The sequence below is a fragment of the Myodes glareolus genome, chromosome 7 (assembly GCF_982192425.1).
Source record: "Myodes glareolus chromosome 7, mMyoGla1.1, whole genome shotgun sequence".
Taxonomy (NCBI): domain Eukaryota; kingdom Metazoa; phylum Chordata; class Mammalia; order Rodentia; family Cricetidae; genus Myodes; species Myodes glareolus.
Window position 1 is genome coordinate 89583071 of NC_142032.1, and position 23000 is coordinate 89606070.

Here is a 23000-nt window from a genome sequence, read left to right on the forward strand (position 1 = left end):
CTCTCTTTACTGTATATCTCTCTTTTTTGACCATGTGAGTCTTTAATTTGGAGCAATATGGAGAGGATTAAAGCTGTGGCTTTGACAGCTGGATCCTGCCCATTGCGTAGCTTTCTAAGATTCCAGTCTCATGGCAGAGGTACTGACCTGAGCCACATCTATTGCCACAACTCTATGGCGTTTCAAGGTCCCTGCCACCACCAAAAAGCATGCGGTCAGCTTTTCATCGACACCATTTGAGTGTTTTGTGGCAGGCCTCTTAAAGAGCTGCAAAGTTTTACACTTAAAGCTGAGTCAAGAACCCTCTCTTAAATGAGACGCATTTGCCTCTAGTAAACAGAGCTACCTGAAAATGCTGCTATCAATAATCTGTGCTTAACTCTATTCTTTTTTATCTAGAATAACTTCCCAAGCTCTCTCAGGCTTTTAAGTAAATTTGGTCAGCCCCACGTTGGCATGCCATTTGTTGTCTGAGGTTTCTGTCCTGTCTGGTTACTGCAATCATTAAGTCCCAAAGAAATTGCACAGAAGTCTGCATTAGTTATAAACTGATTGGCCCATTAGCACAGGCTTCTTATTAACTCTTATAACTTATAGTAACCCATTATTCTTGTCTATGCTAGCCACATGGCTTGGTACCTTTTTTGGCAAGGCAGTCACATCTTCCTTCTGTGGCTGGACCAAGACTGCAGAAGGAACTTTCTTCTTCCCAGAATTCTCCTTTTCTCCTTGGCCCACTTCTACTTCCTATCTGGTTGTCCCGCCTATACTTCCTGCCTGGTTACTGGCCAATCAGCATTTATTTAAAATATAATTGACAGGCTACAGACCATTGTCCCACAGCAACCAGGTGTGTTCTCTATTATTTTTCCATTCTTCTCTCTCAACAAGAAGTAGATTCTTGAATGTTCTATCATCTGGCACCCAGAGCAGGTGACTAGGCCACAGGAGACTCTGGTGGGGGATCAGAAGGTGGGAAGACAGAGTGTGGATGTGTCGGGTCTGCTGTCTCTCTGCCCACACTCTCCACTTCTGTTTATGGCTGAGTCTCTGTCTATTACTCCAACAATTGTTCCCTTGGCCTGTGGCAACTCTCTTATCTCATGTGACCCTCTGTCCAGGGTTGCCAAGGCAGTCTACTGTTAATGCCTGGCTGGCTTAACAGTCTCCAGTGGCTCCTTACATTAGTCTTACTAGTTCTCAGGTAGTCCTTTTACCAGAGTTCTTTATTTGAACTGAGTTAAATTCTATTTCCTACCATAAGCTTTCCTGATATACATAAAAAATCACAAGTGTTACATTAAAATTTTTCAGCATACGCCTTTTCTTTAGTCTCAGCTATTTCTGCCTTACTGACCAACTAGCCTGCGGAATGAACAAGGTTTTGACCTGCAACCCACCAAGTTTTCAATCTATGTGATTATGAGAAAATCCCTTTCTTCTCATCAACACACACTTCAGTTTCCTTACTAACTAAATGCACGGTTCACCTAAACCAGTGATGGTCAAAGTGGGGCCCACAATCTCCAGAGGTTCACAATATCCTTTTAGGAATTCTCAAAGGTCAAGGATATTTTCATAGCACTGAAGATTTACTTATGCTCCTTATATTTCTACTTGATGACATCGCTAACGGTACATAAGTAACAGCAGGTAACAGTACACATCCAAGGTTCAAGACAGCACCACCAACTCTGTTCCCGTTGAATTCTGCCACACTTCAAAGTCTGAGTAACATCTTTACTTAGGAATATTCCTAATCTAGTGTTGATAATGCTAATTTTATAGTGCTGTTTTAGTTTCTTGAACTCTTACTAGCAAAAATGAGAACCAGACTTGAAGCATTTCTGCTTTATACTGAGATATAAGGGTATCTTCAAGTTCTAAGGAGGGGAAGCTACCTGACTGAATTGTGATCTAGCCACTTTCCCCACTACTTCTACTCAAAAGATTAACTGACAGGCAAATTGTAATTGTTAAGACTGAGACATCTGGAAAGACATTTTTAAAAAAAATGAACAAAGTGAAACTTTCTTTCCAAATAAGATAAGTGATAATATCTGTCCCAAATAATACAATTTGAGCTTCCAAGCATGGTACCTTCCCAGTGTTTAAAGACTCATATGATGAGGTCAGCTGTAACATGAAGGGCCGGCTTGTTGGGGTTTCTGTCCCACCTGGTACACAGCCAGCAAGTCCCAAAGAAAATCACACACAGGACTCCATAAGATTATAAACTGATTGGCCCATTAGCTCAGGCTTCTTGTTAACTCTTATAGCTTATATTAACCCATTATTCTGATCTATGTTAGCCATATGGCTTGATATCTTTTTCAGCTGCCAGCTCACATGTTGCTTCTTCGGTAATCTGGGCAGGAATGCTCTGTAAAAGGAATGGCGGGCCACTTCCCGCCGCCCACCAGGCTAGCTTTACCCGAAATAATTACGCAGAAACTGTATTCATTTAAACACTGCTTGGCCCATTAGTTCTAGCCTCTTATTGGCTATCTCTCACATATTGACTAACCCACATCTAATAATCTGTATATCACCACAAGGTCGTGGCTTACCGGCATGAGTCTAGCCAGCGTCCATCTTGGGAAGGGGAATCATGGTGTCTGCCTTACTTCCCTTCTTCCCAGCATTCTGTTCTGTCTATTCCACCCACCTATGTTCTGACCCATCAGGCCAAGCAGTTTCTTTATTAATTAACCAATGAAAGCAACAGAAATACGGAAGGATCTCCTACATCAGTCAGCCAATGTATTAACAAGTCACGTGCTGATAGATGGTAAAAGATGTCCACACCCAAACAACTAACTCAGAGAGATACATCCAAAACCGTCTTCCTGGAACTGGAGAGATGGCTTCTTGCAGAGAACCTGGATCCAGTTCCCAACACCCACATGGTGACTACAGTCGTCTGTAACTACAGTCCCAGAATATCTGGTCTCCATGTGCACTGCACACACATGATGCATAGACGCACACATGGGCAAAACATCCATAAATATAAAAAATAAATTCTTTAAAAACAAAAACCTTCCTTCCTAACCATGTGAGCTTTGGACAGGGAATCAGAAGCTGTTTAGTTGGGGTCTGAGCTCCATTGTCTGAGCAGAGAAGAGAATTTATTTTCTCATCTGTAAGGTGGGCTTGCCCAGCTAGAAAATAGCTAAATAAAAAAATATATAGATCAATAGTAATATATTCATAAATTAATCCAGAGGCTTCAAAGGAAGGACATTGTAAAGGGCATGCAGATGTTTCCCACTATTATCATTACTGTCACTTCTCTTTATGGGACTTTGGAACAACAATGGCTCTGGCAATAGAAGTTGCCAGGCTCACAGTGCAGCATAACTTACCAGCCTCTGACCTCGGCCAGGTGATTCAGTAATATGATCATGCATAGTAATATATCTGCATACAGTGATGAATGACCATTGGATTATTGTGAGCGATAAAGGAGATATTAGATACTTAGGACCTGATGCATTAGATTAATTCATTTACATTGATAATTTGTGTTTGATAAATCTTTTATGAACTTTTAAAATCATCTCATGGGGGCAGGCAAGATGACTTAGAGGGTAAAGGAACGTGTCACCAAACCCGATGCCCTGAGTTGGATTCCCAGGACCCACATAGTAGAACAGCATAAACCACTCTCACATGCTATCCTTTGATCTCCACATACATACCATGGCACGCGCGTGGACACACACACACACACACACACAAATAATCACGTCACACATGATGACATCATAACTCCCAGCACTCACAAGTCTGTATACTACTTCTGAGCAGTGATATTGAAAAAGAAGCTCACGGAGGGGGTCAAAGGCTTATTTCTGTGGGGTGAATACTGTCACCAGGGTCAGTGTCCGACTCTGAGCGGGAGGACACTGGAGACAGAGCTGGTGAGACATTGCTCGTATCAGGTCACTCGGACACTACCCTTCTCAGAAGCCTTCTGTAGAGGACCAGGCACTGTGCCTCAGCTCGGGACTCTTCACCAAGAGGTGACAGCTCACCAGGGTGGAGGAACCAAGGACAACTAAGATTAGGTTTCTTCAGAAACACATTTTAAATGTACCTGTAAAACCAAGACAACTCTCTCTGTACTTGGGGAAGTTCCTGTGGCATGCAACCATGAGAAGCAAAAACTGAGTTGAAATTACAATTCAAACATAAAATAAAAAGGACACATTTTCCATAGTTCCGTTTATTAAAGGAAAGCATTTCCTTACAGTTTGTCTGTCCAACTGTGAAATTCACTTCAAATTTTTGAAGAGTAAAACTAGCTTTTAAAAATGCCGGGCACTTAAAATACCCCGGTTCAAAGTTGCTTTGTTTCTGACTAGGCAAGAGTACATGCTGAAAAGAGAGACAGCATCACGAAGGGGGTCACCTGTGACAACCTGTCGTGTGAGCATTGACACAGTTTAACTTCTGCACCTGCACAGCCGCAGAAGTCAAAAAAAAAAAAGGAAGGAGGGAAGGAAGAAAGGAAGGAAGGAAGGAAGGGAGGAAGGAAGGAAAGAAGGAAGGAAGGAAGGAAAAAGAAAGATTATTTCCGAGGCCCACCTCCTCTCCTCACTAATGAAGATTTCCCTTTCTCTTTCATGTAAAAAAATAAATTACATATAAATAAAGAGGCGAGGAGAGCCAGTGTTCTGAGGAGTGTCCACTGTGTGCCTCTTCTCCTACACAAAACTCTCCTCCATGTTGCTACACAGCAGGAAGGAATCCACGAGCCGAGGCTGGACCAGCTGCTGGAAGTCAGAGTCCTGGAGGCCTTCCGGGCAGACCCCAGCCAAACGACGCAGGGCAGCCTGGGGAGAAAGCAGAAAAGAAGATGCGGGTCACACTGGGCCCCACACGGGAGTGTGCTTCCTTCAGCGGCCCTGAGAGATGCATCTTGAGAAATGTGCTGTGTTAACAAGGCAATTGGAGCTGATTACCAGATGTTTGCCCCATGACACTTTAGTGGCCATTTTGGTCACTATTGTGTCCTCATCACCATGTCACCTGGTTTCATTTGCGCTTGAGCCAATGTGGCAGGCATCGTCTGGAAGCTCTTAATGATTTTATTAACGGTCTTGATGTCTCAAGTTTTTTTTTTTCTTTCTAATCACTCTGGGAAACTGGACATTTTGAAACTGTTGTTTTAAGGATCTGGTCAACTTAGTACTATATGTAAGTTCAAAATATGTTCTTCTCAGAGACTGGGACTTCCAGAAACATCCATGGACTCAAGTTATTGTTCTCAGATTCTCTGAGTAGTTTACAGAAACCAGGTTTAGTAGTTCACCCACAAACGCAGCAGTCCTTCACAGAGCACTAGGAGATGGGAAGGAAAGATGAACGAAATGGAGTCGCGGTGGTTAAGAAGGCTGTGGCTGAGAAACCCAAGTCAAAGAAGGGGAAGAAGAGCAATGATCCAGCTCCCCTGCTCACCCCATTGAGCCCTGGGCTCAATTCTGCTTCTGGGCAGGTGCCTTGTTTATGTGCTTCGCTAAGACATGTCCCTCCTTCTCTTCACTATGACACGTCCCTCCTTCTCTTCACTGTGACACGTCCCTCCTTCTCTTCACTGTGACACGTCCCTCCTTCTCTTCACTATGACACATCCCTTCTTCTCTTCACTGTGACACATCCTTCCTTCTCTTCACTGTGACACGTCCCTCCTTCTCTTCACTATGACATGTCCCTCCTTCTCTTCACTGTGACACACCCTTCCTTCTCTTCACTGTGACACATCCTTCCTTCTCTTCACTGTGACACGTCCCTCCTTCTCTTCACTGTGACACGTCCCTCCTTCTCTTCACTATGACATGTCCCTCCTTCTCTTCGCTGTGACACACCCCTCCTTCTCTTCACTATGACACATCCCTCCTTCTCTTCACTGTGACACGCCCCTCCTCTTTCATTCTCAACAACACTCTCATCTCCCCAGTGAAGCCGTCCTTGGCTACCTTAACAAAGGACCAATCTGTGTCCCTCTCCCTCGGCACACACCCACAGCTTCTGTATCCTCCCAAAGCCTTGTTCTCAGAGTCTCCTTTCTTGGGAGGGTTAAAGTCAGTCATCCCTGAATCTCATTTCCAGACATGCAAATATAAAAACAATTGCCACCCAGCTACTTTGCCATGGAACAATCAATCCTGTTTTCCAGGGGCAATTCATGCTGCCATTTCCTCCACAAGGGAGATAGTAATTGAATCATCTTATCCTCCCCTCACCTGAGGGCAGTCATCAGGCCAGAAGAGGGCCCTGGGAACAGAAAAGAAACTCCCAACTCCATTGACTTGGTTAGGTTCCATGCATCTCTCATCTTGCTGCCCAGAGGCATGTACCTTAATGTTGGTGTCTTTAATAAGTCAAGCAAAGGACATCTACCGTCATCGGTGGCTGGGGATGGAAACAAGTCAGCTAATTACAAAGTCATGCAAGACTTAGTATCCAAACTCAAGATCATGTAAAAATACAAAGATTTTTGCCCTTAGAACATTCTAGAATCAGGGGAGAGATATGAATCCTCCTCAAGTTAGAATAGTGAGACCAATGCCATGAGAAAGTGGGAAAGAGAGAGAGAGAGAGCATGGCCAGAAACAAGAGGGTCTGTTCAACAGGCCCAGGCCTCCACAGAATTTCAAGAGTCTAGAACATGAATGATATGGATTATATCAAAAGACAAGCAGGGAAACTGAGGAAATACACTGTGTACTCCCTGCTTTTGTATCACAGAAGGCTCCCGGGAAACACCATTAGATGGGTATTTCGACCTGAGCCTCCAGGGCTGAACAACAGGGTTGTAGAGATGGCATTTGTTGGTATGTGGGGAAAAAAACAACACTTTCAGGCAGAGACAGACAAGACCTGGAAACTATAGGAGGCCTTCAGGCCCCAGTGTCAGTCAGACCCACACTAAGAAGGGAGGAGTGGGTGAACAGTGGGCGGGGCAACTCGTGGAGAACACGGTCAATTTCACACAAGTTTGATGTAAGCATCACAAGGCAAACTCTCACAGGAGAACTCAGTCAACACCCGCATGGTGGCTGGGTTAGAAAGGGGCTCTCCTCGACACCCAAGAACAAACGTCATCCCTTTCCACTTAAAAGTTCTCTGACTGAAGGTGCAGCCAAACCTTCTACATCCTCTGGAGAAAAATGCCAGCAGTAATAGCAACAAGCCCTCACGGCTGAGGCAGCCTGTGGTTTCCCAAGTGCTCCCTACGTCCTTGACTTTACCTATCAAGTCCTTCAGTCAGGCAGTTGCTGCGGCCAGAGCGATGAAGATTAGGGGAGTTGGGGCCAATCATTATGTGTTTGTCAGGCTATGAATTTCTCATTTTGCTTGATAGGAAAATAGACTCAAGAACTTGGAGGAGAAAAGGTTTTATCTCTTTCTTCAGTAGGTCCTCACTGAAACAGCACCTCTGGTTGTCAACCTTGCTGATCTCTGCCCCTGTTCTATAACGGAGATCGCCGATATCTGCAGACCCCATTAGAGACGTGGAAGGTGCCTTCAAATGGTATTTACTACCATGAGCAAGCGTGGTTTTAATATGCTATGTGCATAAATATTGAATAGTGGTTTTAACATAATTGGTGCCCTTTTAAAACTCCACATTAATTTTTTTATGCATTTAAAAATTATTTAGAAAATGGAAGAGAAATGTGTTGGGAATAAGGAATCCAGAGGGCATGGAGGGAAAGAAGGGGTTAATGGGGGGGTGAATATGCTTGAATAAATTCTATACTTGTATGAAATTGTCAAGAAAAGAGTCCAAGAAGAGGCTTAAAATCTTCACCAGACTTCCCAAGGCGCCGAGGAGATAAGAGCGTCCGGTCTACAGGAGAGCATTCTCCTATCTCCACAACTATAGCCCCAAAACCTAGGAGAGGAAATGGCAATAAAACCATTCAACAAATACTTACTAAATATGAGCTAGAGCACTTTGACCTATTCAGTGACACCCAGCTCTCCAAAGCACAGCCAGGACAGGCCTGCTGATGGCAACGGCAGCTGCCTTCTACAGCTTCCCGGTGTCCATCTAGAACGCCCGGAGATGAGCTGAGCTCAGTGAAGAGCGAGGCAAGGGCAGGGCTTTGTGATGATTCAAGCTGAAGAAACCCTGTATTCACTGCTTTTCCCGTGTGTCCTTTTAGGACCAAAGAGCTGGCTCTCTCTTCTACTGGCCACACTTCTAGCTGTCCTGCTACTCTGCTCTGGGGCTAGCCCCAGCCCCCCAGGGGCTCACTATAGCTCCCCAGGAAGATCAGTGCAAGCAAAGCATGCATTGCCCATCTGCACTGTTGACTAGTTCCCTAGTCCCTAGAAGCGAGAGGCTGCCAGGGCGCACTTGCTGGGGTTCACAGAGATCTTAGCAGTTGGGTCTTGCCCTCTCCAACCATCCCACAGCAGACAGTGCAGCTGCTCGGCAAGAGGGGCCCCGCAGGGCTTCCCCTAGGAGGAAAAGGAGACTTTCCTCATAATTTGCTCTCTTTAGACAGATGTCTATTTCCTGGTCCCTGTTTTCTGGGGGCTCCATGACATCAACCCTACCACTCAACAGCCTTCCCGACCACCTCTCCAGTTTTAACAGGCCCTTGTAAGTCCCTAGACCTAAAAGGTCCCTGGGGTTGTGGGGGTTGGGTGGGGAGCAGCTTCTCTCTCCTCATCTTTTCCTTGAGCTTCATCACAGTTTTATCCACTAATAGTGATAGAAAACATCAGCATTGCCATCTTAGTATGACACCCAGAGCCTGGAGAAGAATCAAGGCATGCCCAACTGTGGCTGAACCAGCTGCCTTCCTGAAAGCTTAGGGGGAAGCTGAGGGCAGCTGGGAACTCACCAGGCAGGCCACGAGCACGGCGTCGCTGCTGTTCCGCTCAGATGGGGATCTGCAGAGCTCAATCAGGCGGGACATACCTGCACAGGACAAGAGGAGATGGTCACAACCGGCTCAGAGAAGCCAGGCCAGGCTGACCCAGAGGCGCTGGCCAGCTTCACCCACGGCGCATGTTAGTGCCAGTCTGCAGAGGGGCAACTGAACCCACCTGGAGGGACACTTTCAGGAGACGTCCTCCTTTCCGCTCAAGGGCAAGAAAAGTAGAGCGTCCGAGCCAAACCCACAAGTGCCAGCGCACTGGGCTGGGTTCATCTTTGGTAAATGCTACAGGCATGCTTTCCTTTTCTCTGAGCAAGGACTTGGGAGTATATACTTCCAATTTTACCAACACAGTATTTAACATTCACACCTGTGCACTAGGGCCTCACAACTGTGGCTATGTCAGTCAGAAAGTAGACTTTAGCTAAAATTATAGGAAAACTATAGACCCCATTAACATTTCCTGGGGATTTATTGGGAAAACGCTATCACAAACCAAAGAAGACACATGCCCTGCCTAAAAACCTTCTTCAAGCCACCCGGATCAGCAGGCCTATGCTGCCTGCCAGATGTACTTTGAACATACTCTCGAGGTTCTCACATGCAGATAACTTTATCTGTTGCCACCCTGTGCTCGGGGCTGGCATTATCGTCTTGTATGGCAGCGGTTCTCAACCTTCCCAGTGCTACACCCTTTAATACAGCTTCTCATGTTGTGGTGACCCCCAAACCATAAATTAATCTCCATTACTGCTTCATAACTGTAATTTGCTACTACTGTGAACCATAATGTAAATATCTGTGTTTTCAGATGGGTCTTAGCCAACTCCTGGCAAAGGGATCATGACCCACACCTTGAGAATCACTGCTTCAGAGCTTAACGTAGAATGGAAGTTTTAGGCAAACAGGAAGCTAACAACAGCGGAGAGAAATAGTGGATCCTCTGCTGGTGAGCGAGCAAAGTATCACTACTTAGGTAACAGAATCCATGAATTTTTTTATTTGAATAAACAAATGAACGGAGGATGAGTGAAAACTGAGTGAATAAATGAGCAGATGGATGTGAAAGAAATAATCGGGTTCTGAACGGCAAGGACTCTGCAGGTGCGTCAATACTCTGGCCAGCTTTATCTCCTGTTACAATCTAGACTAGGGCTACACCCACGGTTTCTACCCCTGCATCTCCCACCCCACAGAAGAGTGGGATTCACCCCAGTTAGTCCTAATATGCGGCCCATTGACACCACCATGAAACCACAGCTACTTCTACCCCAAGCTCCCCATTCCATTCCAGCCACAGCCAGCATCACTTACAGCTGAGCCGCACGGCCTCCTGGGCCACATCTGGGTCTCGGCAGAGGCGGGCCAGAGTCACTGCAGCCTTCTGCTGTACCCTTTCACAGGCTGCCACTTCAGCGGGAGTCCCAGACCTTGGCTTCTCCGACAGCATGCCCATGATGAGCTGGACACCTGGCCACGAAGCAACAAGCAATTTGGACAGTTGAGACTTGCTCCCAACATAGAGCGAGGTGGGGCTGGCTGGAGAGATGGGAGCGAAGCTCAAGCAACAGTTTTGGGTAGAGGAGTCTCAAACAGAGGTGGGAGACAGATATGGTCACCTCTTCTCATCTAGAGGGATGTGTCTGATTCTAGTCTTGCACTGTGTTCTGTGCGCAGTAAATGCTCAGTCCCCTCAGACTTCACAATGGCCTCATTGGGCATGGCCATGGTAATTCTACCTTGATGTCCTGAGTAGGGTAAGCCTGTTGTCCAGAGCACACAGCGCATGGGGGTGCTGGGTGGAACTTGGAAAACTGGGCCCATAACCTTGTCACCTCTGATAGGGCTGCATCTGAGATAGGTCACAGGTGCTGAGTCCCGTGGCAGGAGGCGTCTTAATTGTAGGCTGGAGAAGCACCAGAGCAAACGGATTCGCAGTGGGGGTGACAGGTGGAGGCTGCATCTAGTTCACTCAGGAGCCTCCTGTCACCTCCCCAAACCAGATCAGTCTCCTGAGTGTTCTATAAGGAATACCCACATCCATGCCTCTCGCCTGCCTTTGCCCACCCTTTCTGAGGGCAATGCCCCTTTGCCTCGGATATCTCCCGTCCTACAGGTTTACAGCAGAAACCCACCTTCTGTATGAGCTGCCCTGACCCTCCACAATCTTAGCCCTGCTCAGCTGTTCCAGCTGGGAACTTAAACTAGACAGAATCTAAAGAAAGGTTTTGCTTTATTCTGTTGCTTCAAGAATTATATTATACGAAAGTTGATGACTTCCATAAAAATCTAGATTTCTGATCTCTAACATTTATCTTCTGAATTGGCAGTAGTGACCCTCACATGCATTTCTATATGGCCAGAAGCTTATTGTTCTTGTTAATTTCTGCTTTTGTATTAATAAGACATTGATGTGCTGCTGTGTCTCTCAGGCTGGCCTGGAACTGACTATGTAGCTGAGGCTGGCCTGGGACTGACTATGTAGCCGAGGCTGGCCTGGAACTGACTATGTAGCTGAGGCTGACCTGGAACCCTCCCACTGCAGCCTCCTGAATCAGAGATTTGGGGCTTGTACCTCCACACCTGACTGGAGCTTACTATTACTAATAAGATCAGACTAATCCTTATCCACCTCATCTGTTTCACTGTCTGGATCCTGCAGGCATCTGCATATACAGCCTAGGCTCTCATAGCCCAGACTACCTACTAGGGTTTTCCTTATTGAGACCCAGGAGTCTCCTGACTTCTAGTGGCCTCCGGGTATATCACTGCCATTTGGATCCCTGCAAATACAGTTCTGCACTTACAAATACTGCCTTCCTCAAACTCTCTCTGTGAAATCCCATGAGACTGCCACTGGAAGAGACGCTAGGCCTGGTCAGGGCTCATCTTGGGTGAGACACTATGCGGACACTCTTCCTGGTTATCCTCACACACCCCTGAGACCATACATCACTGTTCCCAGTTTTCAGAGGGAAAAGAGAGAGGCCATCACGAATAACAGCCATGGTTGCAGCCCACCAAGTATGTCTCTGGTGTTCATTCAAGCTCTGCTATTCCCCTGCCGCCCTCTGTGGCTATGCTATTTTATACATCACACTGCAGCCAGGGAAGGCCCTCATTCTGCATAGAAAGTACCTTTAGGACCAAAGTGGGAGCTCACTAAACGCCCTGTCCTCGCTGCCTAGCACGATGCCAGGCCAAGGTAGGTTTCCACCGGTGTGGACTCAGGGAGAGAGTCAACAGCACTTTGTAAGCCCCAGAGCGGTCTCCAGATGGCAGCTATCCCAACCTCAAAGGCACGGGCAAGTGGCAGCCTGCTGCCATCGGCCACTTCAGTCAAGACTCCAAGTGCCGAAGGAAGAGAGAACAAGTGACACCACGCAGCCTCTCCTCTTGGCCTCAGCTGGCTCAGCACAGTTTCTCATTATTAGCTCAATCACATGAAATTAACACAAAATGGTGTGTTTCAATTAGTCTTGGGGAACGGGGGAAGTGCATGTTTGTTAAGACAGCAGGGCAGCCTGGGGGAAGGGACTTTAGGAGAGCAGAGGTACCCAGGCTCCCGGCTCACTCTCATTAGTGTCTCAGGTCTCCAACAGCTTGCTAATTGCCCCCTTATTCCTCGGTCACAGGAAACCCTAGCCACCCGAGCTCTGCTCCCAGCTGCAAGGCGGCCACCTTGTCTTCTGACAGAGACTGCTGACATCAGCCTTCAGGCTGACAAGCCCAGTTCCAGCTCTCCTTGACCATGAACACATAAGGTAGAACAGAAGGCCAGTTGGAAGGGAGATTCCCATGGAGGGTAGTGGGGGCAGCCCAGCTGTCCTCTCCTCCTCCTCTCCCTCACTTCTTTTCCTGTGCACCAGCTTTCCATGCATGCAATAAGGCGGGTAAAAAGCAACATCTCCCCACTTTGGGACAACCTTATCTCCCCTTACTATTTTTTTTCTCATGCTACTATCACAACCTGGCAGTATCTTTTCTGTTTTCTAACTCCCATAGAACTTCAGCCAATGAAGGCAAATAAGTATTTCACTTTTGACCAAGATATACACAGAATTCTCTCTCTCTTTCTCTCTCTCTCTTTCTCTCTCTCTCTCTCTCTCTCTCTCTCTGTGAGTGTGTGCGCAGGCACACGCTCATGTGTGCTATGTTTGTGTGTATTTGTGTGTGTACATGCTCATATAGACATAGAAATGTATGTGTATTTATATATCTGCACACAGGATTTATATAAGCCCAAGGTCACGTGACACCATATACCCTGACGGTCCATAGGGCATGCCCAGACATACCGTTCTCCTGAATGATGTCAGAGGCACACTGCTCCAGCACAGACATGTTTGCCAAGATGGTCACAATCTGGAAAATGGAATTGAGAAGCTATAAAATAAGCATGTACAATTCCCATGGCGCTCTCTGAAGGCAGGCCAGCTGGGGGCTGCAGAACTTCCCTTCAGTCTGGCTCCTGTCCATCCTTTCATGTCCATCTGTCCGTCTGTCATCTGTCCATCTGTCCATCTTTCCATGGTATTGTCTTCTATTCTCATGTACTCCTGCCACCCAGACGTAAGTCCCCGTGACTAACGCCCATTAATCAGTGGGTGGCTCTGGGATGATTGTCTGGGGCACCCAGGAGACAACAGCCTCACACTGGAAGAAGTTGAGGCCCAGCCGTTTGAGTGCAGGACCCCTTTTAGCCTAACCCCTAAAATTTAGGCAAAATTGGCAGGTTTCAGGCCCCTTGATCCCTTCTGTTCTGGCTTGATCTCCTGACTCTTTGATTCGCCTTTGATTGGGTTCACCTATGCCAATGTCCTGACACTGCTCTTCAACATGAGCTATAGGCAGAGAGCATGCACAAAAGGTAGAGTCTGGTGAGAAGATTAACTTAGCCACACTTTACAAGTCTGTGGTCTTCAAGCCTCAACTACAAATCACATGGAAGGACTTTGCCATTTATCATAGGATACTGACATTCGATGAACATTCAGGATTGGTTGCAGTTTCTTAGCTTTTAACACACTCGCCTCCCACGGCATGATAAAGAGATCTCATGTCACAAAAATGGATCAAGGAATCCATTGGGTCAAGAGACCCAAACTATAAATGATATAAAAAATAAGAAATTAAAAGAAGTTAAGTATGGAAGTATGGGCACTATGAGCAGAGATGCCTGCGATGCTGTTTCTAAAAGAAACCACGCCGTGAAAAGGTGCCTGTCTCCCCAGAAGCCGAGAGTACGCACAGATGGCGATGGAAATGGATAGTAAGCTCAAAAACTATTTCTCCCAGATGTGATCCACTCCCCCAGACAGCTTCTCACGTGCTGGTGGGGTGGTCTAAGCAGGAGCTGTGCTTCTGCCTCTGAGACGGCGAGGGGTGGTGTGGAGAGGGCAGGACAGGAGGTTTCAGTGCTGAGCATGGATGGAGCAACAGCATTTGCCAAGAAAGAGCACTTGCTGGATTTTAGCTGGCTTGTGTTAGCATACCACTCTTTATAATAAACTATCTAAAAGCCCCCTTAAGCAGAAAGGAAAAGGTGTCATCAGAATAATAGAATATCCACCTCTGCCTCCCTCTCAGTACACAGTGACTATGGAGGCAGGACCTCTATGTATCACCTTCTCTCCACCGAGACTTGGTCAGGGGCTGAATTAAGTTGTGACTGCAGTGAGCTGCTGGGGGGAGGCAGGGAAACACCTCCAAAACCTTATTCTGAAGTCAACTGCAATGCTCAGGGTTTTGTGAGAGGAGTGGTGAGTGTATGTTGAAAATTTTTTTCTCCTATTTCAGAATAGCAAGTATTTGTGGGCCCAGTGGAAGAAGGTAGAGAGAAAAGATGGGTTATAGATGCAGCCCTCAAGTGGAAGGTTCCCCAAGAGCCACAAAGTGCACAGTCATAAAAAGACGTAAGGGGTCAAGTCTGCCAGCTTCAGTGCCTCTGGCTGTCTCTGGGCTGATAATAACAGCAGGGCACAGCCTGTTCTCACTACACAGAGGCTGCCTTGCTCCACCCATCACCAGACAGGCATTTCTGAATACAGACTCTTGCTTGACCTGTACATTCATGGAAAAAAAAAAGAAGGAAGGAAGAGAAGGAATGGGGAAGGGAGGAAGTAAAATAAAACCTTGTCTGCAGCAGCAGCTTTATTCTATGGCAGTCATTAGCTGAGTCAGAGGCACCAGGTAGGTCTTTGTGTTAGACTAATTTAGATCCTGTTAATGAAAATTACTTCCTCCTTACAGAGCCTGTACCCCATGTGGTTTTCTGAGGTGCAGATGAAGTAATCAATTAAGCACAATTTGAATAAATGCCAATTATGCCCTGCTTGGAGTCTCCCTTTTGAAACCTACTTGTATGCACCATGACAGAGAGGGGGAAGATGCCAATGTTTTCACCCAGTAGTTAACTCCCACCACTGCAGCTTCACCCGGCTGGAGGCATGCTGGCAATGCTGTCAGGGTATGGAATGCGGGAGTCAGGGCCACAGTTTCTCCTGGCCCAGGTTTATTCAACTAGTGTAAAATTAAGGCCCGTTTTTCCTGACCCTTCTATAGTTTCCTGGTGAGCATAGAGACATCCCTACATGATAGGTAATATAAGTTCAGATCCTGACTCTGTCTCTTGCTATCTTCATGACTCTAGCAATGGTACCCAACCTTCTGTGCCTCGGTTAATGAAAGGGTATATATTTCCTATTGCTGCTATAACAGATTACTGCAAACCTAGTAACTTAAAACAAGTTTATAAACTTACCATGCTGGAGGTATGAAGTTCTAAATGGATCATATTTGATTGAGGTGCACACACACATATACATATTAATTCTGGGGGTTCCTGGGGAGAATCAGATAAACTGTAATATGTGTGACATGGACCTTCTCTCTAACCTGTGCTGGGCAGATGGTTTAGGGCTGCCAGAGTTTGAACTCCAGCATCCGGCTGACAAGTTGAGAAAGCCCTGGGTTAAAAGGACCCAGACCTTGAACAATTGATTGAAGGAGCACTAGCAATGTGACGACAGCCACATGAAGGGGCTGAGTTCTGCCTCATGCTTATGGATCAGATGTGAGCTCTTGGTTGCTGCTCCAGCACCATGCCTACCTGCCTGCTGCCATGTTCTCGGCCTTGAAAGTCATGGACTCCAATCCTTTGAAACTATAAGCCCCAAGGAAACTTTTTTATGGGTTGCCTCAGTCATTGTGTCTTACCGATAGGAGACTAAGGCTGAGTGAGCCCTTCCTAGCTGGAAAACAACCAGTGCCTTCTATGGCATTCTAAAATCACCTTTCATTTGGTGTGCAAAGGCCTTAGGAAAGCTGAAGTAGATAGCAAATTACCCCAGATCAGCAGGGGCTCTCCAATGTCACTAATTCGAAAATAAACGTTTCTGATTGGCAAGAAGTGGGTTGGTTAAGTCTTCTGAAAGCAATACACACAGAGAAAATGGTTTTCTTGGGCTCCCCTAGAGCAGGGGGTCCAGAAATCCTTGCTCACAGGCAGACATGAAGACTTGGTCCAGGATGTGTAGCCTCCCCAGAACTCTCAGCAGTCACGTTGACCACACCCTAACTCCACAGCATCCTTCCTCACCTGCTGTGCTGGAGGATAGCTCTGAAGATTGCAGTGCATGGAAGACAAGTGAAGTATGCCCGGAACACCCAACAGAGACAAATGGTCTCGGCTGGCAGACCCTATGACACAGAACGTCTAGTGTACAGCTAATGTCGCGTCATGGGTACTCATGTCACCCAGGGATTCAGACAAAAAAGCTAATGTTCACAAAACTGCAATTACCATTACTCTTCAAACCAAAGCTATCCAACAATATCTAACATGGCTCTGGAATCATCATCTTCCTCTACTCCTCTTTCTCCTCTTCCTCCTTTTCCCTTTCCTTCCCCTCTCTCTCTCTCCCCTATGATGTATGTGCTCATGTATGTATGTATGCATGCATACATGCATGCATGTGAAAGCCAGAGAGCAATCATTCTCCACCTACGTATATTGAATTGCCCTTGCTCTGAACCTAGGACTTGTCAACTCAGCTAGGATGGAGCCAGTGTGCTCCATGGTCTCACTTGTCTCCTCCTTCCAGCACCAGGACTGCAGGTGTATGCTCCTTTGCCCAGCTTTTATGTGGGTTCTACAGATTTGAATCAGGTTCTCATACTTGTGCAGCAAGGATTTGACCAACTGAACCATCTCCCAGTTTATAGTACTTTTCACCTTACACACCACACACACACACACACACACACACACACACACACCTTGCATGTTTTCACACATAACCTGAAGCCATACATGCCACCCGTTACTTCACACCATCCAATATTCCCCACTGCATTAACTGTATTTCCTAGCTCCATTCCTACCCTAAATTGGACATCCCCATCTAGATCCATCGCAATCTATCCTACTACATTTACCTACCCCAGTCACTACTGAGTACCCAATTTGGTTCTAAATGCTTTAAAACGCCATTCCATTTACTCATATAAGGGCTGGAAGAGAGAAGAAGTGTTATTATCTCCATTACACAGATGAGAAAATTGTGGCTTAAGAGATTAAGAGCTTGGTCTGAGGTCACACAGTTAGGAAACAACAGAGACACGGTCTGAACACGAGCACACCTAAACTTGTGCTGTTTCTATTATTTATACACATGGCAGAGATTTATAAACTACTGAGGGCTTTGGAGGCACAAGTCACCATTACAACCCCCAGTAATTTGCATTTCTGATAGATGGATTCCTGGTAAGTAGTGTTGACACTGGAGTTCCAGAAATGCTACAAAATATGTTCATTCTAATATGCCAACTAGACTAGGAATGTCTGTGGACGTGTAGGCAGCACACTGCCTCTGTGAATGCAGCTCACAGAAGGCTGGTAACATTTTTATTTTCAGTACCCTCCATCCACTTCAGAGGCCAAGGACACTGCTTGCACACAGCCTTAGAGGCTGTCCTTCTCTACCCTGTTGTGTCTGTGATTAGCCTCTGTACAACACTCTATGGGTGTGAAACTAAAGGGCCATGGAAACTGTCAGTTGAATAGGGTTATCTTTTCCTTTATTTATTTTATTTTCTAAAGATAGGGTCTTAGGTTGGTTTCAAACCCTCTAAGTAGCCAAAGGTGACTTTGAACTTCCGATCCTCCTGCCTCTACTTCCCAAGGGTTGGAACTACAGGCATGTACCACTGTGCCCAGTTGTGGGAGGCAAATTCAAGGCTTTGTGAATGGTGGGCAAACATCCCACCAACTGCACTCCTTCCTCCCCAGCCTAGGACCATCTTCTTGATGCCTGACATCCAGATATGATCCGTGCTCTCTTCTTCAAGATGAGCAGAAGTAGATGGAAACCCAAGACTGTACTCTGGGGTCTATATCCAAGGACGAGCATAGACAGAGTAGGCTTTGCCATTGAGGATTCTGCTTGACAAATGAAGTGAACTTGGCTTGCCTAGATGATGGAGGAGTTCTCACTGTCCAAACAGAGGTTCACTAAGTACATACATAGCCAAGACTAGAAGGCTTTGCACAGCATTGGCGTCACTGGCATGCTCATTACCGGAAACCTCATGGGGCATTTAATTTCTTAAGTATTTCAGGGGGCGGTGAGCACTTCAGAGCCCAATTCATCTTCTTTGTCTTCATTGTAGAGAGCCCTCTGATCACCTTAATCCTCCCTCTGCCATAGCAAAGAGAGCCATTTGTTTCTTTAATGGGTTTGCTCTCTCTTGCTAAGTGGCTGCTCAGAGCCAGGGCAGAAGGCGAAGCCATCCTGAGGACAGTGGGAGATGGGCTCAGCTCAGACAGGGGGATAAAAAAAATCCTCCTGAACCCAGATGCAGGGAGAGTGTTCCTTTGCCTGCTATTTAACCACATTCTCACTTCTATGAGGTACCCTCAATGAGACCTCATGGGGGGGCTGCCAAGTCATGGGCCATTCACGCTGGAAGCAACATCACATGCTACACAAGGAGGCTACACTCAGCAGCTTCTCACTCAGTGCTGTGCACAGTGTTAGCCCCAATGGGGCATCCGCTCACTTTACAGCATCTTTGTCCTGGTCTACACTAAGAGTCTGCATTCACTAGTCCATCTGATTCCTTCATCGACTCTGTCGTTATATATACACTTTGTACAAATGAAGAAAGAATGAATTGCCCAATATAACATGACTATTTACTGCAAAGATCTGCTGAATCCATATCACCTGTCTTCAAAGGCCTTGTTCATATTGTGTCCCTACTGGATCTCATCTGAGATGAGTAGAGTGGGCTATGGATAGGGTGCTTGGAAGTGAAGATGCTCAATATCATACCATGTGGGAAAGAGATTCAAGAGAGGCATCTAGCTAAAGGAGACACACAATGAAGGCCAACATGGGGTAGACACTCCAGCCTTGGGCCCATGACTAACACCTAGGATTGCAATAGGCACTGGGCATCAGAAGCCAGTCAATTGGGCAAGCAGCTAGGCCTATGTGAACATGATCTCTTCCTGTTCACACCATGATTATTTGTGGGAAGTCTAGGTCTTGCTAGGTTTTTTACCTGGTCCCGAGTATAAGGTGTGTCCACTCTCTGCTTGTCCCTGCAGGCTTCCAGGAGGACACGGATGGCGTTCAACTGCAGAAGTATCTCACAGGCCATTTTGTCAAAGAAGGTGATGTTGGCAAGGGCCGCAGAAGCCAGCAAGAAGACTTCCCCCGATGAGGCCTCTTGGCACAATTCTGGGTCGTGAAAAGGAAGAAACAGTTCAAGGCCAAGTTTTTGCACATGACTGATCTTCCTTGGCCCCTACAATAACTCTGGGAGAGAGGCTATTTTGATAGGAGTCTTGATACTCTTTTTGGAGATGAACAAAATTAGTCACTATCAAGGGAACTATGCCATCTGCCTAGGTAGCAGAGCTGGGATTGGAACCCTTGTGTGTGATTCCTGCTCACCCACAAGTATTTTAATGAATGAACCCAAGGTGTCTGAATTCTTGGGATGGTAAGATGGATCAAACAGGTTACACCCTGGTCCTTGTGATACTTTTTCTCTGTAGCAGGTAATAGAAAGTGAGTCTTTAGAAGTTGATATAAATAATTACCAATTCTGATAAATATGAGAAGGAAAACAGATAAATGCTAAGGCAGAGAATAAGTAGGGACTCACTGGGTCAAACAAGGAAAGGACGATGTCTCAATGACGCAACTGTAACTCTGAAGCCTTAAGACAGGAAGTAGTCAGTCACGATGATATTTGGAGGAAGGACATGTTCTAAGTGAGAGGAATAGCATATGCAGAGGCCGTGGGGGCAGGAAGGCACTCCCATCTCTCCAGATGGGAGAAGGAAGAGGCTGAAGTGAAAGCAAAGATTCTGCCTTCCACCCATCCTTCTCTATCTCCTTTTGCTCTCAGATGACAAGGACATCTGGCTGTAGAAAGTACTACACAAGCCCCTGGGTACCAGGGCTCTTCTCTCTCTTTGTCCAATGGTTACAATCCAGCACTAGCCTGTGTTCCCACTTGCCCTTTCAATCGTACTAAGGACCCACAACAGATGCCCAGCTCAAGAGGCACAAGAGGCTCTGTCCATGGTGCTGCTAGTCCTAATGGCCCTTGCGTGTAAGTCTCAGCTCTAACTTGGGTCACCAGTCAGGATGTGACAAGACAAGCTCTGTCCCTCATGTAACAGAGACAGAGAAGGGAGGGCCGCACTCCAGAAAACAGCTCCTGAAGAGGAAGGAATTTCAGAGACAAAAATGAGCTAGGCCTGATTATAGTTAAGGGTTCTGACAGTGCAGCTGGCATCTTCACAGATGTAGTTATAGCCCCCCCCACAAAGTGGGATGAGCAGAAGTATCAGCCAATCACCCGAGGTCTTCCTTGTGCTGTGCCACTGCCATTGGGCTCATCCTCAAGGGAAAAAAATGATAGGTATCGATATGGAGGCTGAGTCTCAGGGGAGCAGTCACAAGTACAATTTCTTGAGCATTTATCGTGGACCAGGAGCTGCTTTAAATTCAGTCATTTACCTCCAATCTTGTTGTGGCCTCATAAATTAAATACCTGATGTTGTGATTTGCTAAGATCTTATAGCCAATGAGGAAAAAATATCTAGGCTAACCTGATTCCAAAATCCCTGTTCTCTCTATTCCTCAGATTGCCTCTTCTTTCAGCCACTTGGCTCATTCTCTGGGATGCCCCCATAGACATAGGTTCTATCAGTTCTATTGGGCAGTAATGCCTACTGCCTCTGGGGTGTTCTGTTCCCTGTAGACCAGCCCAGACATCTAGATCTCACATCTAGAAGTAAACATCTAGATCTCACCACCCAGGGCTGGGATCACAGGTTAGCCAAGTAACTAAAAGCTCCTCACAGTTGATGCTCCCCTCATCCCTTGACTGGGTAAAATCACTGGGGGCCACTGACTCCTTCCAAGCCCACCTCTCTGTATACAGACATTGGTATGGGACCACTCCCTGGCAGATTTGTCCCTATGTATAAATGCCGCCCCTCATCCTCATGCACTTGCCACTGATGCTGACACATCGATTATTAGCACAACCATCTAAGTGCCTTTTAATTTTGCTGCACATTTATTTCAACTACAGTCTGAGTCACCTGGGATGTGTTAGGAAGATTAAATTGAGGATTCCAGTGACTCATTTTTAAATGTTTCCAGGGAACGGCAAGAAATTAGAGGGCTGTTTCCCACCAAAGAACAGAGCTCTGGCATCCTGCCCAGAAGAGATATCCCATCTGCTGGCTCTGAGAGTGGGCTGGACAGTGCATCTTCCTGGGCATGGGTGAAATACAAAGGCTTCTCCTCCTCTTTGTCCAGATAAATGCAGTCCGGACAAAGGAACAGGAATGGGCAGGTAACAAATGTGAAGAACTGTTGGGTCTACACATTTTACCTTGTTTATTATTTGGGAGGGCTTCTATACAATTTGACATTTAGTTCTTAAATTGTGTCAGCCTTCTCCACAAGGCCATAATCAACTGTGCTTCACCCAAGCCTGTCCACACTTAGTCTGTGAATGTGCTCCTCAGCTTAATTTTCCCACAAGGCCATAATCAACTGTGCTTCACCCAAGCCTGTCCACACTTAGTCTGTGAATGTGCTCCTCAGCTTATTGAAGGTTCAAGAGCCTCTTGTTTCCTTCTTCCATCTAGATGCCTTCAAGTCATTTCTTTCCTGCCAGACCATGGTGGGAGTTTGAGCATAAGACTCCTGGCATGGTGAATCCTAACAGTATTCTTGAGTCTCACCCTTTCAAACAGAGTAACCCTGGGCTTTGTGGTTTCCTGTACTCCCTCCAACCAGGGTTTTCTATGGATTTCATGTTTTATTGACTTTGTATCAATGTAGATGTGTGTTACCACACCCGTTTTTCCAAATCTGGCCCATAGGAGACCTGATCAGAGTTGACAATAACTCTACATAACTGATACTCCTATATGCAAAGTTCTTTCTGGCAGTAAAATCCTAGAACCAGAAGGCTTCTTTAAAGAAGCAGGTTGTAGTCCTTCATTGCATATAGGAGGAAAATTATCAAATGAAATTTACAAGATGTCATGGTAAGTGAGTGGCAGAATCTCACACAACCCCACACAGGATTGCTGGCCAGTAGCTACTTGTTGATGGTTAAGTGAAACGCCAGAACCCAAGCTCAGCTGTTTCAACTCCTATCCCAATGTCTTACACTTTCTCTAAATCCGGGCAACTCCAGATATTCTTAGACCTGGTGTGGCAACTCCAAGAATTAGTCTTAATTAATTTTCATCTTAAAACATAAAGACGGATTTAGAGATGACAAAGGTATGGCATAGAGAAACAAAAGTCTGAACGGAGGGGGAAACGGAGCTCTTCAAACAAGCTTCCCGGGCATTGTTACCCGGAAACAGGTGCTAGTTTCTGCAGTTCTGAAAAGGAAAGGCTAGGGAAAGAGAATGTTCTAGATAGCACAAATCTCTCTCCTGCCAAGCCTGCACAGGTCTAAGTGGGAGAACCAAGAAGAATTAACCTGTTTATGGTCCCATGATGCAAAGTCAAGTGGTGTGGTTTCCTGCAGCAGGTTGTAGCC

At 46.2% G+C, this 23000-nt stretch overlaps 1 protein-coding gene across 2 annotated transcripts in view; it reads right to left on the minus strand.

Moving 5' to 3' along the window:
* Nucleotides 1-4215: 4215 nt before the first annotated feature.
* The window catches only part of Insc (INSC spindle orientation adaptor protein), a 109842-nt gene continuing 91057 nt past the window's right edge, over nucleotides 4216-23000 (minus strand). For both annotated transcript variants that reach the window (XM_048460330.3, XM_048460333.3), the window contains exons 9-13: nucleotides 19473-19651; nucleotides 13202-13268; nucleotides 10218-10373; nucleotides 8868-8944; nucleotides 4216-4841 (exon numbers count right to left, since the gene is read on the minus strand). In XM_048460330.3, the coding sequence (XP_048316287.1) occupies nucleotides 4713-4841; nucleotides 8868-8944; nucleotides 10218-10373; nucleotides 13202-13268; nucleotides 19473-19651 (608 nt within the window). In that variant the 3' untranslated portion in view covers nucleotides 4216-4712. The remainder of the gene's footprint in view (nucleotides 4842-8867; nucleotides 8945-10217; nucleotides 10374-13201; nucleotides 13269-19472; nucleotides 19652-23000) is intronic.